We start from the raw sequence: 16,988 nt of genomic DNA on the forward strand, positions 1-16,988 counted from the left end.
GTCTAGAGACTCTCTCGCAGACATGCTCTGCTACACTCACCACTCTTGATGCTAATGGCTGCATCGGCATCAAGGTGTGTACTGTGACTTTTTCCCTTTTACGTTGTTCTTACTCTACTTGGTTTGTGGGTTTGTCAAGAAATTTTATGGCTTTCTATCGGATATGACCTTTACTTTGTTCTGTTTTTCTATTTCAATTGCTACTAGCTTTTTGGTTTCTGGGTTTTTGCTATTCATTGTGTGTGTGTGTGTGCAGAGTAAGTTAGGAGGAGGAAGCCAGCAGCAAGGTCAGAGAGTAAGCTACAACAAGAGTAAGCTCACTCTTGGCTTACGGACAGTCAAAATTGATAAGGTATGGTCCTATATCTCTCATATGTTGTTGTTCTTGTTTTTTTGAGTTGTGATTGGGATGAATGAGTTGGTGTTATAGATTGTTCTTGTTCTTGTTCTAACTTGAAAAGGTTTGGTTTTATAAATTGTTTATGTTTTTTTATAAAACTGTGAGTTCTTGTTCTATATTGCTGTTTTCTTTTTTTGCTCTAGTGTTTTTTAGTCTTTTTGAAACCCGATTGTTGTTCTTTCGCTTGTCTTGATATTTGTTGTGATTTTGAATAAAAAGCATAATTACACTGGTTTATTGAGAAACATGATTGAATTTGAAATTAGTATTGACTTTAAACATCAACTTTTTGAAAATTTGGTACACAAGTAGATTTTCTGAAAAGTTATTCAGTTGTCTACTCATAGATTTACTGAAAAGTTTTTCTCTTCACATGTAGATTTACTGAAAAGTTTTTCAACTAAACACTCATTAGCCTTTTACTCAATAAACCTTTACCTTTTGTTATCTAACCTTCAGTTTAAAAGATAAACTAACCTTGAGTTCAATATAAACCCTCATTGTTAAACAATATAAACCCTCAAGCTACAAACTCTTTTCGTTAAACATAAGCTTTCATTAAACAAAAACAATGGATCCTTATCGTTTGTCAGATGAAAATTTTGTTGATCTTTTGAATTCTCAAAAAGTTCTCAACGTTTCTGATAATCCTAACCCTCCACATTCTGCTCAATCCTCTCAGCCGATTCAATTTAGCAACCCATTCTCTTCTGAGCCACCCCACTTTACCTCAACATTCTCTTCTCAGCCACCTCATTTTAGCTCAACATTCTCTTCTCAGAATCTTAACTTTAGCCCAGCATCCGATACTGAAGACTGTATTGAGGTCGAAGAGACTGAAGAAGACGGAGGCAGAGGAAGTAGGAAGAGGTGGACTGCAGAGGAGGATGTCAACCTCATAAGTGCTTGGTTAAACACCAGCAAGGATCCAGTTACCAGTAATGAGCAGCGGAAATATAGTTTCTGGCAGAGAGTTACAAGGTATTTCGAAGCAAATGGTGGATCAGCTGGTTCAAACGCAAGAGGGCAAACACAGTGTAAGGCTAGGTGGAACAAGATAAACCACCAAGTCAACAAGTTTGTGGGCTGTTACGCACAAGCGTGTACAAGAAGGAAGAGTGGAGAATCAGAAGATGATGTCTTGAGAATGGCTTATGAGCTTTTCAATAACGACATGAAGAAGCCATTTCTCCTTGTACATTGCTGGAGGGAGCTGAAGCACGATCAGAAATGGCTCACAGAAGAATGTAGCCACAAGCGGACTAAGCTTGCATCTGAGGCTCCTACTTCGAGTAATGATGGTGCTGAGAAGAGGCCTCCGGGAGTTAAAGCTGCTAAGAACAAAGGGAAGAGACCGACTGTTAGTATTGATGTCGAAGATGGTTCTGTCCATAAGTTAGACAAGATCATTGCAATGAAGGATCAAGAACAAGCAGCTAAAGAGAAGCATGGCAAAATGAGATTGCTAAACAGCCTGCTTAACAAGAGTGAACTAACAACTGCTGAAGTTGCTCTTAGAGACAAACTCGTAGATCAAATGTTGACAAACATTTAGGTTTCAATTATTATCATTTGTTATGTTTAACTCTTCTTGTTCTGTGTTTAATAAGTTTAACTCAATTATTTTATGTTCTGTGTTTAATAAGTTTTGTTGTGCTTAACTCTACTTGTATTCTTTTGTTTCAGGGTTTCGGGAACACAAATGTAGCTGTGGAACATGTCATGTGAAGAGAAGAAGTTTGCTTGATGTGGAACATGTCACGGATTTGGGAAACATGTCACGGATGTGGAACATGTCACGGATGGCTTGTGTCTTTTGCTTGTGGAACATGTCACGGATAGTTTGTTTGCTTGTGTCTTTGGCTTTTGAGTGTCGGTTAGGACAGTATGGCTTGTGTCTTTTGCTTGTGGAACATGTCACGGATGTTTTGTTTGCTTGTGTCTTTGGCTTTTGAGTGTCGGTTAGGACAGAAAGGCTTTTGTCTTTTGGTTGTATTTGTTTGGCAAGGACAGTCACATGTGTATTTGTTTCACAAGAGGACAGTCACTTGTGTATTGCTTTTGGTTTTATTTTAACCTGTGAAGTTGTGTGTTTGCTTGTATCTCGAGACTTAAAGTCTATATATTGATGTATCGTTCTTTCCCATTTGCAACCAACTTTGCATTGTGTTCCGATTCTGTATCTTTTTTTTCTCTTCACCTTTGCATTGAAAAGAATCAACCTCCTATTACAAAAAAATATTTCTCTATCTATTACTCAAACTCCTATCTTCACTACTCAACTCTATTACTCATTCTCTACTAAATCCAAATATAAGCCTACTACTATACCCAAGTTACCAAAAAATGTCTAATTGGAGTTCTGATGAAGAAATTGAAGAAATGGTAGAGGAGGAGGTTGATAGTATAGTGGAGGAGATCCAATACAACTACACTCACCCAGAGGTACCACCAGCTCCAATAATCCGAAGAGTGCACATTGAGAGAGACCGCGAAGAAGGCCACATTCGATTGTGGAATGATTATTTTAGTGATAATCCAACTTACACTAACGCTATGTTCCGTCGTCGCTTTAGAATGAACAAACTATTGTTCCTTCGTATTGTTACCGCTGTTGAGAATGGAGTCCCATACTTCAGACAAAGGCGAGATGCTACTGGAAGGCTTGGTCTTTCTGCACTTCAAAAATGTACGTCAGCTATTCGTTTGATGGCTTACGGATATTCGGCAGATGCGGCGGATGAATATTTACGACTCGCTGAAACAACCTCCCACAAATGCCTTCTACATTTTGTAGAGGGAGTTATAAATCTATTTGGCAACGAGTATCTCAGAAGACCTACAGCGGAAGACCTCCAACGATTACTGAACATTGGAGAACATCGCGGTTTCCCCGGAATGATAGGGAGCATAGATTGCATGCATTGGGAGTGGAAGAATTGTCCCACTGCATGGAAAGGACAATATACACGTGGATCAGGTAAACCGTCAATCGTACTAGAGGCTGTGGCATCACAAGATTTATGGATTTGGCACGCCTTTTTTGGACCACCGGGTTCGTTAAATGATATCAATGTCTTGGACCGCTCCCCGGTGTTTGATGATATCCTACAGGGCCGAGCTCCGAGAGTTAGATACTTTGTCAATGGACGGCAATACAACATGGCGTACTACCTCACAGACGGTATCTATCCCAAATGGGCAACTTTCATCCAATCTATTACACTTCCACGTGGTCGAAAAGCAAAACTCTTTGCTCAATGGCAAGAAGGATGTCGTAAAGATGTAGAGCGTGCATTTGGAGTCTTGCAAGCTCGATTTGCAATCGTGAAGAATCCTGCACTTTTCTGGGATAAAGGAAAAATAGGAAAAATAATGAGAGCATCTATCATCCTGCATAACATGATAGTGGAAGACGAACGACATGACCACAATTTCTACGATCCAACAGAATTCCATCACAGAGAAGGAAGCGGAAGTTCTCAAGTCGATTTATCATATTCTACAGATACGCCAACAAATCTACATAATATGATGGTCACTCGAAATGATGTTCATGATACAGAAATGCATGATCTTTTGCAAAAAGACTTGATTGAGCATATCTGGCAAAAATTTGGTGCAACCGCACAATAAATCTTATTCCAAATTCTGTTTAATATGTTTAATATTTTGAATTTTGTAAAATATGTTTAATATTCTAAAGTTTGTAAAAAATTGTTTCAATTTGTAAAATATTGTTTTCTATTTTATGTAATATAAAAAATTTAAATAATTGTTTTATCATTTTAGATAATTAAAGTTTGATAATTAATAAACAAAAATTAAAAAATTATTATTTAAATGTCTAAGTAACCTATTTGGGGTTCTCTAGTAATAGGGTAATTTTGCTTAAGTTCTCTTAGAATTACTTAACTTAATTTATGATTATTTATATAATTAATTAATGTGAGAGTAACCATGGTGGGTTACTCCACTAATGATGCTCTAAGTTGGATGATTTGAGAGCAAAACCCAGCTTAAACCCACCGAGTTCCTTCTTCACCGGAAAGAGCTCAGCCACAGTTTTTAGCATTAGTAACTGATCAATTCATCGAGAGATTCGAGTTTCCCCTGTGTGCTTGGTAAGATTTTGAATTTGACTTTACGAATTAGTTTTCTCACTCAGTCCTGCTCCCAGTTCTCATGCTTTCTCTATCTGATTTCTCCGATGCATTCTCGGATTTTCAATCTCTGTTTTGGTTCGCCATAAACCTCTCATAAATCTATTGAATTTTTCAAGTTTTGATTTTGGCGTTTTGAACATCTTACAATTTGGTTCTTTATCTCTCTCTGAAGCAGCTTATCTCTAAAGTTGTGGCGACTACATTGTAATGAACTGCTTGTCTCATGCGCGTTCATACATTTCCTTTGGGATACTTAAGAGATCTACCTCTGTCACTTCTCAAATTCCATGGAACCAATGCTTCTTCTATACGCCTTCACAATCCTGTTTAAAGCCTGCCTTTGGACTATCTAAAGTTCATTTCTTTTCCTCGAGATCAAAGTCTGGTAAATCCAAGATGACTTCCTCAACCGTTGTTTCTGTTGCGGATAAAGAAAAGGACGCGTTTTTCGTTGTTAGGAAGGGTGATGTTATTGGAATCTATAAGGATTTGAGTGATTGTCAAGCTCAAGTTGGATCATCTGTGAGAATACATATCTTGTGTATATTATGTAGTTTCTCTCTTGGATGGGAATATGATATACATGGTTGTTTCTTGTTTGTTTATAATGGCAGGTGTTTGATCCTCCGGTTAGTGTTTATAAAGGATACTCGTTGCCTAAAGATGCAGAGGAGTATCTTTCTTCTGTTGGGCTGAAGAAACCACTCTACAGTATTAGAGCTTCAGACTTGAAAGATGATATCTTTGGTGCCCTCACTCCATGTCTTTTCCAGGTATTAACAATACTGTGTGTTTTCCACTATATGCAACTGTCGTGATACGTGATGTGTGAGATTTTGAACTGAAGAGTTGGTTAACTGTCTCCCTTTTAAACTTCTTCTGTAGGAGCCTAATGTCAAAGTGTCTAAAGAAAAAGATACCTCAGAGATGAAGTCGAAAGATAGAATTCAAGACAACGAAATAGTAAGCTATAAGAACAAGAGTTTTTGAAAGTTTAGTGATTATGAAACAAAGCGACGAAGCTCATTGTTAAGTATTCTTTTTTTTTCCAGGATCAACTTCCCTCAGCTTCTATGTCAGTTGATCCTTTGGAAAAGCTTGCTAGTATTTCCCCAGAAGTGAGTTTTTGGACAAGAATTTAAGAACAAGAGTTTTTGAATTTCTTAGCGTTTTTGAAGTTTAATGATTATGAGACAAAGCGACTAAGCTCATTGTTAAGTATTCTTTTTTTTCCAGGATCAGCTTCCATCAGCTACTATGTCAGTTGATTCTTTGGATAAGGTTGCTAGTATTTCCCCAGAAGTGAGTTGTGATTATGTTTGTATTTATCATTATTCATAGTTTCAGTGGACTGGATGCATAATTTTTTGCTCAAGTTGGTATGTTTCTCTTTCCACTCTTATATGGTAGGAAACTTGCTTTATTGAGTTTGATGGTGCATCAAAGGGAAATCCCGGTCTCTCTGGCGCAGCAGCGGTACTTAAAACTGAGGACGGAAGATTGGTATGTATCGTTTTTGAATCACTGTTACTAATTGAAGAATGCAGTTCTGTATCTAACTGTATCAATTTTTCTCTGGAAACAGATTTGTAGACTGCGTCAAGGTTTAGGAATTGCCACAAACAATGCAGCAGAATACCGTGCGTTAATCCTAGGATTGAAGTATGCTGTTGAGAAAGGTTACAAGAAAATTAAAGTGAAAGGTGACTCCAAGCTGGTTTGTATGCAGGTTTGTCTATGAAACTTATATAGCTTTGTGTAATTAGGTAATTTGATAAATCATTTTATGCTTCTCTCTTCTTCTCATTTTGTCAATGCTTTCTGAGAACAACAGATCAAAGGTCAATGGAAGGTAAACCATGAGGTACTCGCGAAGCTCCACAAGGAAGCAAAACAACTTTGCGATAAATGTGTCTCTTTCGAGATCAGTCATGTACTAAGGGTATGTGTCATTTCCCTCTTTCTGTTGTAAATGAATGATGATATATCACATAGTTCTCACCTAGTGCGTAAGAGCAAAAAATACATTCCCTTGTTATAATGTGAGGGTCTGCCATTGTTGGCACTTTTCTTTACAGAATTTAAACGCTGATGCGGATGAACAAGCAAACTTGGCTGTCCGCCTTCCCGGTTAGACAACATAGTCTCCCTTTTCTCTTCATTTGATAGTTTTGGGTCATCATAACACAGATTCAAAAAGCTAACTAAATCTTGTGCTTCACATCATATATACAGAAGGAGAAGTTGAAGTGGCGTGAAGAGCTTATATACTTATCAGTAAACGAATATACAAGGGTTTTAGGTTTGTTGTTCCACACCACATACAGATCTAAATAGCCTGAGGAAAAGTATTCATTATTCATTAGAAAACGACATCTTGAATTAAAAATCTCTGTTTTCTCGCAGTTACACTAGCCACTAGAAACTGGTGTTGAACCAGAATGAGCACATAAGAGAGGTCTATGCAAACAGTGTCGGAGCACCCAGAGAACAGCAGAAACTGACACATCCATCATTTTGTATACTCTTTTTCTTGAGTAGATGATTTTTTGCCATCGTTCTAACTTTTTTTCTTAAGCTTTGCTCCCTCATTCTTACAAATATAAGCACTAGCACAGTTCTTCTATTCAGATTCTTTTGTACCTTTCTAGCAGGAGTTGAAAATAGGGATTTTGGCCAGAAATGCCATATTTCTCCAAAATCTTCTTAATAATGCTACTTCTGTTTTTTCTTCTGAGAAATGTCATTTTGGCACATGAAGGGAAAGTTGGAAAAGACTAAAATAGCCTTGGTCTATTGTCTAAGAAATTTGCATGAGGGAAAATTCAAAGAGAAATAAAATTTTGAAGGGTTGGTCGACAAAATTAATAGGGCAGCAGCTTGGAACTATAGTTATTTATAGGGTAAATAAAATTAATTAATTGTTGTTAATGAAGAAAAAAGTAGTTAGAAAAAAGAGTAAAGAGATATGAAAAAAGAGATTGGAGCTGTATGGTGTGAATTTTGAAGTTGAGTTTAAGCAGTTTAAAGCTAAGAATGAAGAGGGTGGGAGGTGTATTTGTACGTTTCGATCAACAAAAATAAGGTCATATCAGCAGAAGAAGGACAAAGTATGTTGTCTATCGGGAAAGAGTATAAAGGGTTATGTTGATGAAAATAGACATCTAAAAATGTCGATCATGTGTTGACAAAGGGATGGACAGAATATGGTGTCTGTCGGACCTGAAGACAATATGTCCGTCGGGTGTAGACAAAACTTTGAAGCGAACGAGTTGTCCATTGAACCAGAGAAGAACGATATGGCGGGACATGGAATTATGAGTCTAGCGGTCGCTATTGGTATTCTCCACAGGGACCTGCGCCTCAGAAAGCACGAAATTCCTAAAGTCTTGCTATGAATCAGTGTCTGCGTCCTCAGCCGACCTGCTATGGGAAGAATTTAGTTTCTTGTCCACAGTGAACAGAAGAAAGTCCACTATTATATAGACATATACCTTGATATTTCTATGTTGTCTATCAATCCCTGAACATCAACATCGGCTGCGTCCTCGGCCGACCTGTAATGGGCAAAAGGTTGTATAGTATCAACGACAATGTATCTAAATACGGTTTGATAGACAAGGATGGGTAGACATATACATTGAAGCCGGACTGTTGTCCATCAATGGACCACCGATACCAGAAGGGGCTGCTTTGTTGGGGGAATTGCAATAAGAAGATGGTTGAACATTAGAAGCCACTGCAACCTCGCCCGACCTGCAATGGGGAGAATGTTATATGGTCTTAGTTATGAACCCAAAAAACGGTTTGAGAGACAAATGTTTGGGCGGACATATCTGGTCCATCATTGAATGCAGAATTGATAGACAACATGTTTGGGTAGACATGTAAATTGAATGCAAAAGGAGAATGATGGACATAACTACCTTCGTTGTTGATTCATGTCCTCCGAGTAGGGCAGATTACTAGATGAGTCTCCATGAGGCCTGCAACAGGGAGGAACATCAGACTCGGTGGACACAAAAACTATAACCAATATAGTCTACCTAAATTTAACAATGAAAAACATTATAGATGGACAAAAAGCATACATACGCAATATAGTCTTCCCAAAACTTCACAAGTAATTAATGTCTATCAAAGTGGTTTGCAAGGTAACAAACAACAAAAACAACAACGAAAAACATAATAGATGGACAAAAAAGTATCGATAGACAATATAGTCTACCCAAAATTTGATGTCTATCAAAGCGGTTTTCACGGTAACGAACAACAAAACACAGAGGAAGAGGAGGGTGGTTGGACAACAGAGTTACCTGCGTCTGGCGGTGTCGGTAAGATCTCCCTTACTAATTCCGGCATCAGGTATCTCAAGGGCATCAGGTATTCCGATTGCAACAGTGGGCTTCTTTTATGGGATTTTTCTGAGAAGGGAAAACAATGAATTTTGAGAAAAGAGGGAACTTCCCCCGTCGCGGTGGCCGAAGGAAAAGGAGGAGTTGGCCCGACGAAGGGTCTGGATAATGAAATTCATCACTTCCAGTCGAGATCTCTGATTTTGTGAGAAGAGAATGAGGAGGACTTGTCGAATGGCTAATTTGGTTCAATTTTGTGAGAAGAGAATGAGGATGTCGAGATCTCTGATTTTGTGAGAAGAGAACGAAGAAAACGAGGAGGACCAATAGAGATTTTTTTATTTTTCTTCACTATTAAATTTTGAGAATATTGGATAGAGAGAATGGAAGAGGGCATAATAGTATTATCACTTTCTCTTTACATTCTTTTTGTGGCAGGCGGGAGAAGACAATTGGGTAAATGGCATTGGAGATAAACTTTAACATTGTTCATGGCATTATTTGCAATATTCTCTTGAAAATACACGCACTTGCTTTTTCTATTCATATTTTTTTAAGTCAAGTGGGCTTAAGTTGCCATAAATTAGGCCCAATATATGACAAAAATATAAGCCCATTTAAATTTGCATAGAACCTTTCGCCCGACTTGGAGCTCAAGCAAAGTACAGTTCTTTCTTAGTTGAACGCCTCTTTACTGTTTCTTTCTTTACCCAGAAAAAAAAAAAGAAAGAAAAAAAAAAGCAAAATGCGAAGAAGATTTCTAGAATGTTGACGAAGGCGCTTCGGATTCTGAAACCCAGGTCTATCCTGGGAAGTTTTCTCCACCGTCGATCGGTTACTTCATCGGTTTACTTCTCTACTCCGTCGCCGACTTTGTCTCCCGGAGCTATTTCCCGTACGACGGCTGAGATTGACACCGATGAAGCTATTGCGTACTCGGACCCAACTGATTCGCCGACTGCGATTCCGGCGATTATGCCTGGTAGCCTCCAGCCACGTGTCGTTGTGTACGACGGAGTCTGTCATCTTTGCCATGGAGGTACCATTCTCTCTGTTTCCTTCTTTTAAGCTTAGAATAGAACAAAGCCGTTTCCTCAAGGATCGTGTTAGAGGTTTATTAATTGATCTGGTCGTAGTCTACTCTCGCTTTGATTTTTAAGTCTTGTTCTACGAAATGGGGAAACAACAGATTTGGGATTTTAGGCTCTTTCCGATTCAATTAATTTTGCAGTGTTCGTTGTTCTTATCACATTGATTTGACTTAAACTGTAGTTAGAAAATTTGAAACATCTTCTTGAAGAGGAAATGTTTTTGTAATTAGCATTGGTTTGGAGTAATTGTGCATTGTGATTTTAGTATTCTAAGAAGGATTGTGTTCATAGATTGAATTGTTTATTTGTATCTAAGTAATTTTATTTCAATGTAGGTGTGAAGTGGATAATCAAAGCTGATAAGTACAGGAAGATCAAGTTCTGTTGCCTTCAGTCTAAAGCAGCTGAGCCTTATCTAGAAGTGAGTGGTGTCACTAGAGAGGATGTTCAGAAGCGTTTTCTCTTCATTGAAGGTCTCGGGTATTACCATCAGGCATCTACCGGTATGTAAATCTTCTTTTACCACAAAATGCTTTCAAGTTTCAGAGTTAAGAGTTTGGTAAGTTTCAGCTGAAAACATCTGCACTGAGAAGTAGGTCTTTCTAAGTTACCAAGAGATGAACTTCGCCTAGTTTGAGTTTGCCCGACTGGTTTTATGGATTCCATATGATATTAGTTTTGAGCTATTGAATGTATACTTATTAGTAAACGATTGAGCGATTTGCTTTTGGATGTATACTCATTATCATAGTTCATATCTCAGTAACCAAATCATGGATTTGACCTTCTCGATTTTGCATCTATTGACACTATGCAGCTGCACTCCGAGTGGTATCGTACTTACCTCTGCCTTATTCAGCATTGAACACTTTCTCCATAGTTCCCACTCCTCTGAGAGACTCAGTGTATGACTATGTGGCAAAGCACCGGTATGACTGGTTTGGAAAAGCTGAGGATTGCTTGGTACTGAAAGACAAAGAGCTGTTGGAGCGGTTTATAGACCGAGATGAACTCAATGATCGAAGCTAATGATGACCCTTGGAAAGAAGCTAATGATGACCCTTGGAAAGAAGCTAATGTTGACCCTTTTGAATGATTGGAGTTTGGATATAGATTAGATATGAGGGAGTGTAACTAGAGGTAAATTGTCCAAGAACCAAAGCTTATTAGGTTTGTGTTTAGGTTTCTGAACAGTAATCACAAAGGATTAACAACCTTCCGTGGCTAATTCAGCATAATCTTCCGTAGTTACCTCCGTTGTCACTTTATTAACATTTATTAGTTTTTAACACGAACATCTTGATTCAATTTGATGAATTCTCTGATTTTTTAATAAGGTACTCCAAAAATAAAATAAATGTTTAGAATTTTGCTAACACAACTTTATCCAAATTAAGAGATCTAGAAAGCAAAATGAGAATTCGATTTTCTTTTATAGGAACTTTACTTATCAAGAGGAAGCTCTTCCGTTTTGTCTTTGCTCACAATCATTAACTTTGAAACTGTAATCTCTCAATGTTTGAGAGACAAAATAGTTTAGACTAGTTTAACTGTTGGGTCCACCCGAAGGCTGATCCCTCCAAAAATAGGCGTATGCCACTTAGCGTGGAGAGCACACGGTATTCTTTAGTAAAAGGCGAAAGAATAGTTCGCTTTGTGCTCACCACATGGCTGCGTGATTTGCTACTGAAGAGAGTGCAGTCTATTTATACTGGAGTCTCCACTATCAAACTCTCTCAGTCTTCCGATGTGGGATACTGAAGAGAGTGTAGTGTTTCAATCTATATAAAGACTTTCTTAAGAAAAAACATAGGAGTATACTACAAGTGTTTCTTTAGACCTTTATGACTCTCTCCGGATGTCTTCATCAAGAAAGCTATGAAAATAGTTGTCTTGACATCATTTACCTGGTGAATCCATTTCTTCCACGGTTGATGTTTGTTTTCCAGCTAACATGTAACTGGCGGTAAATGATTCACTTTCAGTTTGAATAATGGTTAATTTGACGTTTAAAACCGAAGTTATGTCAGGACTGGAACTAGGTTTGGCTCTGAATAAAATAAATCTTTGCATTTCGGAGAAGAGAAAGAAGAAAGGCAAAGCCTCTCACCGGAACATAGTCTTCTCCTTGAGTGAGTTTAACTACTCTGTTTTGCTTTCTTTTTCAACTCTGTGAAGGTCGAACAGTTAATTTGAGATCTACTTTGAGCTATTGTTCTTGACATTTTAAGCTTATATATCTCTTCAAGTGTGTGAAGAAAAAGCAGTGGCGTGCTAAGATTTAAAGAAATTAACAGTTTTTTCTGATATTTATGTAGTTCGAGTGTGTGAAGGTTTTGAACATCAGTGACAAGTCTTTTCGTCTCTTTCAATTCCTTAATGAATTTACACATACTCTATCCATATCAGTTAAGTCACTTTGAGTTGTCTCTTCTGAGCGAACCTCTTCTTATAACATTTTTTTCATATTCCAATCCTCTCGTACACCATGCATTTGCAAAGCCAAAAACCTAAGAAAAATCGACAACTAGAAGCCTAAAACAAAACCATTGTTAAATTCAAATGCAGAAAATGTTTTACATTGGTACAAAAGTAGCTAAACAAAACAAGGTGATTAGTTTGATGAAACAGAAAATAAACTTTGAAAATAAGAAACAGGATATTCAATGGGTTCAGGTTCTAAGAGTGAATCATAAGATTTGGTATGGAGATCATGCATCACCAAGTGACCATTATCTTGAAGCAATAACTTATTCTCATCCAGAATTTCAATTGGTGCCAACGGTCCGAAGATGGGTTTCACCCCAAACAAAGTGTTTGCGTAATCTATCGAACACAGTTTCTTCCATGTCTTGTTGCCGCCTGAAGAATCTAACGACCATATCACTTGGGTTGTCCCCTTCTTCTCGGATACGCAAAAGCGATTGTCGAGGATGCACATGATGTAGTTACGAGACCTGAAACGTTCACTTGAGCGAGGAAAAGGGGCTTTACAGATGACTTGAAAAGTTTCAGTGTGAAGATCGAAAGATAACACCTTAGTTTCTTCGCAAAGGGTGAGCCATTAAAGTGACCCATCTAAGTGCACAGGAAAACTGACTTAATTTATCTTATAATGAGAAGCAGGGACAATGTACCTCCAAGCGTTTTTGCTAAAATCGAAAACTTCACAAGTTGTAACGTTTTCTAGTCCAAATTTGGATGAATTATACAACCATACCGGCTTGTAAGTGCCCCTAAACTTGTCTTTGCCAAATCCAAGCTTATGCATTGGGAACTCATACTGATTTTTGTCGACCATGTCGATGCAGAGCTGTTGGAAGTTGGAAAGAGGAAAACTTCGTTGCCATCTCGTGGCGGGATTGATCACGACACTAGGAGTGTAAGAACAGTAACTGCATAGAAGACCGTCACAACTACCATGGCAGAGCATCATGTTTGTAATAGGGAGCCTGACCTTAGAAACTACGGAAGACCCCAACATAACTGTATCCCTTGGAGCTGCTTCATAATAACCTTGATTAATATTATTATAAAGATCATCACCAATGGCTACGCAAAGGACATCTGGACCTCCTGATTGCTTACGACGGAGAAACTGTTGGTCTTGGAAACACCGGGACTCGATTGTCGATTTCCACTTGTTGGATACAGACTTGAATCTTAGGAGAGATTTCACAGGAAGCCTCTCCAGCATGAGCTCTACAACATGGAGTGGTAGCAGCACTGCTTCACTGGAGCGACGATGTCTTTTTACTGTTTTGTTTTGATCACTCGAGCAATGTCTTTTCAACAACATTTGTCTTCTTCTCTGTCTCTCTCTCTCTCTCTAATTTGATCAAATACAGACGAGGACCTCCGAGGGCTTCATATATACACACACGAGCTGAGAACAAACAAAGAAACAAACAAACAAACAAAAAGGGAAACCCTCAAGTCAAGTCGGTATAAGGATATGGAAATTTAACACTTTTGTATCTCTTTATCTATTATCTTATAAACCAAAAATACAGTATTACGGACTTATCCAAATTAAAATCACAAATGACAAAAAAAAACAAAAACAAAAAAAACAGTGAGCGTGTACCTCATGATGAGGAAGAGACAGAGATCTATCGTTGGGAAACTTGATCAACCGTAGTACTGTATTATAAATTTATATTCCAACTGAAGATTCGATTTTCTTTTGTAGCTTCTATGAAAAATAGAATCTAGAGGAAACTGAAACACATCCGTTTTGATTTCCACCACGGCACCACCGTCATGAGAAAATAACTTTGAGGCTTCCCACAAAAAAAAATTTAGACTGGTTAACTGTTGGGTCCACCCGAAGGTAGATCCCTCCAAAAATAGGCGTATGCCACTTAGCGTGGAGAGCACACGGTATTCTTTAGTAAAAGGCGAAAGAATAGTTCGCTTTGTGCTCACCACATGGCTGCGTGAATTGAGAGTGAAGGGAGTGTAGTTTATTTATACTGGAGTCTCCACTATCAAACTCTCTCAGTCTTCCGATGTGGGATATGTGAAGCTCCTTCGTAAAAGGCTTTTGCTGTTTCGGCCCATTTGGGTATTAAAGGCCCAATTATTACTTTTTCTTTTCCTTTGGTATATCCCAAGATAATTTAACTTTACTAATCTCACTAATATTTTATTTCTACGTCTAGTAACGTAATCAGTTCTTTTACGTACACTCTTTAACAATCATAATTGGTTTATTGAATCACAATTATCTCGGTACAATGCTCTTCTTATACAACAACCACAACAAACACATACATTACCGTGATTTACAAAGTTAAAATAAATGTTTCTTCACTAAACTCTCTATAAACTCGTTAATGCTCCGATCAGAGCTTCCTCCTTCACTCATTGCCTTGACAGCCAAATCTTTCCACTTCTTAGAACTCTCTCTAATCTTCAAACTACTCTCTCCTTCCATCACTCCTTTCAAACACCTCACCACCTCTTTACTCTTCACAATTCCTTCACCAGCGTCCTCTTTCGCTCTATACCCAACTTTCCAAACATCCTCCACAAACTTAGCATCATTCATCTGATCACTCCACTGAGGCACACCAACCATAGGAACCCCCAAACTCAACCCTTCCAATGTAGAGTTCCAACCACAATGAGTCAAAAAGCAACCTATCGACTCATGATCTAAAACCTCAAGCTGGTTACACCAAGAAACCAACAACGCTCTGTCTTTAGTCGACTCCACAAACCCTTCCGGCAGTTTCGCTATATGAGCTTCTCTTATCACCCACAAGAAGTTCAAGTCCGATTCTTGTAACGCAACAGCTATCTCCGTGAGTTGCTTCTCAAACAGAATCCCAAACGAACCAAACGAGATAAACACAACCGACTGAACCGGTTTAGTCTCTAACCACTCCATACATTCCACTGATCTCGGTTTTAACAAACTCGCACCATAATCTCTATCCTCTCTTATCCGTTCATCAAGATACGCCGAGGGAATCATCGGTCCAATCAACGTCGCTCTCATTGCCTCTGACTCACCATCTTCACAATCCTAATCATCAAAAACACATTAAAGCTTCAAACTTCATAAATAGAGTAATGATTTGAAAAACACTTACTTGTGTTTCTTCTAAACCTTCAAAGCCATTAACGAATAACCAATCAGCATCTTCATGGTTAAGGAACTGATTCAGCAGAACCCTCCCATGTTCCGGGTGAGTAGACCAGTGACGACCCACAAACGAAGGCAACTCATTGTAACTCAAAGACGGCAAGCCACGGATACGAAACGTCGCCCAATTAGGATCTGCGGGGAGAGTGAACTCGCCGTTTGAGAATTTTTGCATCACAGAACAAACGGTGAGGTTGTTAGTGAAGAAAGCAGCAGCTAAGAGATTCATAGATCTAGCGACTTCGAGTCCCCAAGGGAGAAACGAATCGTAGACTAAACAATCGATGGGCGAATCAGTGGATTTGTGATTCTCGATTAGGTGAGTTAGGGTTTCGGATCCGTGGAGTTTGAAGGATTCGGAGTAAGTGTCGACGCTGAAACCTGGGATAGAGATGGGGATGATATCGAATCCGTCGGAGATTGGTTCGACGGAGAGTGATGGGGTTGTGATTGAGGAAGCGGTGTAGGTAGTGGTGGCGATTGTGACTTTGATGGTTTTGGAGACTAGACGTTTAGCGAATTGAATCATTGGGTTAAGGTGGCCTTGAACTGGGTATGGTAAGATCATGACGTGGGCTTTGAGTTTGTTTTTTGTTTCTTCTCCCATTGTTGTAGTAGTTTTAAAAGAAGCAGAGCTTTTTGTTTTGGTTCTGTTTTTGGTTTTTAAAGTGGAAGATGATGATGGATTTGAAGAAGAGACATACAGTATATGGTTTTGGTTTATATAGTGCGAATTAAAATTTCGCGTTATTCACGTTTTGCGTTGGTGCCACCTAACTAGTGTTTTGTTGGAATTTTATATCATGTAACAAAAAAGATTAATAAATCAAAAAGTATAATATAAATTACTAAATATCACTGAAATATACTTATTTCACAATTTCTTATTTGTTGGTGGAATAATTGTAACAATTTTTTAAGTAGTTTAATTTTGCTTAAATTAATTTTAAGCTTTTTGGTTTATAGTTTTATAATCTACTGTGATTCTTGTGAAGTTTGACTCCCTTTGACGTTAATGTTGACTAGTGAGACTTTTTGTCTGTGTCAAATGGACTTTGGAACCGCATTGTGTTGACTATTATAATCATCGTGAAGACTAAAAAAGGGTTTAAGGATTTGGTAAAATAATTGTTTTATGTTTCTCCTTGAAACTCTCTCTTCCTTAGGTTTATTCTAAACAAAAACAACTTTGAATTCAAAATAGCAAACGACACAAAACAGCTAAGAAAGAACAACACACAAACAATTCAAATCAAAAAGAGAAATTAAAACCAGGAGAAATTTTACAAAAAAATCAATAAAAATATTTGTTCCCTCTTTGTT

At 38.1% G+C, this 16,988-nt stretch overlaps 3 protein-coding genes, 1 long non-coding RNA gene, 2 other non-coding genes and 1 pseudogene across 8 annotated transcripts; 2 read left to right on the forward strand and 5 right to left on the reverse strand.

Moving 5' to 3' along the window:
• The first annotated feature begins 4,350 nt into the window (after positions 1-4,350).
• On the forward strand, positions 4,351-7,279 carry LOC104756780 (uncharacterized). 2 transcript variants are annotated; one of them, XM_010479430.3, is made up of 12 exons: positions 4,351-4,524; positions 4,742-5,088; positions 5,181-5,339; positions 5,452-5,529; positions 5,619-5,684; positions 5,803-5,868; positions 5,977-6,069; positions 6,152-6,295; positions 6,401-6,508; positions 6,645-6,696; positions 6,802-6,868; positions 6,973-7,279. In XM_010479430.3, exons 2-11 carry the CDS (start codon positions 4,774-4,776, stop codon positions 6,822-6,824), a joined length of 1,104 nt encoding a protein of 367 aa, XP_010477732.2. In that variant the 5' UTR covers positions 4,351-4,524; positions 4,742-4,773; the 3' UTR covers positions 6,825-6,868; positions 6,973-7,279. The 2 variants fall into 2 exon arrangements, with proteins under 2 accessions (XP_010477732.2, XP_010477733.2); XM_010479431.3 differs by having other exon boundaries at positions 4,361-4,524; positions 4,739-5,088.
• Positions 7,280-7,637: 358 nt separating this feature from the next.
• LOC147923505 (uncharacterized) lies at positions 7,638-9,182 on the reverse strand. Its single transcript, XR_015587714.1, has 5 exons — positions 8,883-9,182; positions 8,493-8,552; positions 8,206-8,322; positions 8,061-8,123; positions 7,638-7,989 (listed from the first exon to the last, which is right to left on the reverse strand). It is a non-coding gene; the product is annotated as an uncharacterized LOC147923505 (long non-coding RNA).
• Positions 9,183-9,586: 404 nt separating this feature from the next.
• Positions 9,587-11,345, forward strand: LOC104773953 (uncharacterized). The gene is made up of 3 exons (XM_087497283.1): positions 9,587-9,960; positions 10,348-10,515; positions 10,830-11,345. Exons 1-3 carry the CDS (start codon positions 9,687-9,689, stop codon positions 11,039-11,041), a joined length of 654 nt encoding a protein of 217 aa, XP_087353409.1. The 5' UTR covers positions 9,587-9,686; the 3' UTR covers positions 11,042-11,345.
• Positions 11,346-11,567: 222 nt separating this feature from the next.
• On the reverse strand, positions 11,568-11,685 carry LOC147923506 (U5 spliceosomal RNA). The gene has a single exon (XR_015587991.1). It is a non-coding gene; the product is annotated as a U5 spliceosomal RNA (small nuclear RNA).
• Positions 11,686-12,548: 863 nt separating this feature from the next.
• LOC104756782 (F-box protein At1g11270 pseudogene) lies at positions 12,549-14,239 on the reverse strand (annotated as a pseudogene). Its single transcript, XR_015586277.1, has 2 exons — positions 14,100-14,239; positions 12,549-13,898 (listed from the first exon to the last, which is right to left on the reverse strand). The product of XR_015586277.1 is annotated as an F-box protein At1g11270 pseudogene (transcript).
• Positions 14,240-14,333: 94 nt separating this feature from the next.
• On the reverse strand, positions 14,334-14,449 carry LOC147923507 (U5 spliceosomal RNA). Its single transcript, XR_015587968.1, has one exon. It is a non-coding gene; the product is annotated as a U5 spliceosomal RNA (small nuclear RNA).
• Positions 14,450-14,705: 256 nt separating this feature from the next.
• Positions 14,706-16,988, reverse strand: LOC104756783 (UDP-glycosyltransferase 74B1). Its single transcript, XM_010479432.3, has 2 exons — positions 15,613-16,988; positions 14,706-15,545 (listed from the first exon to the last, which is right to left on the reverse strand). The coding sequence occupies exons 1-2, from the start codon at positions 16,270-16,272 to the stop codon at positions 14,808-14,810; spliced, it is 1,398 nt and encodes a 465-aa protein (XP_010477734.1). The 5' UTR covers positions 16,273-16,988; the 3' UTR covers positions 14,706-14,807.

This window comes from Camelina sativa, chromosome 17 (genome assembly GCF_030686135.1).
Source record: "Camelina sativa cultivar CO46 ecotype springtype chromosome 17, ASM3068613v1".
NCBI classification, from domain to species: domain Eukaryota; kingdom Viridiplantae; phylum Streptophyta; class Magnoliopsida; order Brassicales; family Brassicaceae; genus Camelina; species Camelina sativa.

Bases quoted from the DNA above. Each gene is read 5' to 3' on its own strand.
- LOC104756780 (XM_010479430.3), top strand. From the start codon at position 4,774: ATGAACTGCTTGTCTCATGCGCGTTCATACATTTCCTTTGGGATACTT. The intron at 5,685-5,802 runs GTGAGTTTTTGG...TTTTTTTTCCAG, and splicing joins TTGCTAGTATTTCCCCAGAA to GATCAGCTTCCATCAGCTAC. The intron at 6,070-6,151 runs GTATGTATCGTT...CTCTGGAAACAG, and splicing joins AAACTGAGGACGGAAGATTG to ATTTGTAGACTGCGTCAAGG.
- LOC104773953 (XM_087497283.1), top strand. From the start codon at position 9,687: ATGTTGACGAAGGCGCTTCGGATTCTGAAACCCAGGTCTATCCTGGGA. The intron at 9,961-10,347 runs GTACCATTCTCT...ATTTCAATGTAG, and splicing joins CTGTCATCTTTGCCATGGAG to GTGTGAAGTGGATAATCAAA. The intron at 10,516-10,829 runs GTATGTAAATCT...GACACTATGCAG, and splicing joins TTACCATCAGGCATCTACCG to CTGCACTCCGAGTGGTATCG.
- LOC104756783 (XM_010479432.3), bottom strand. From the start codon at position 16,272: ATGGGAGAAGAAACAAAAAACAAACTCAAAGCCCACGTCATGATCTTA. The intron at 15,546-15,612 runs GTAAGTGTTTTT...TTTGATGATTAG, and splicing joins AAGGTTTAGAAGAAACACAA to GATTGTGAAGATGGTGAGTC.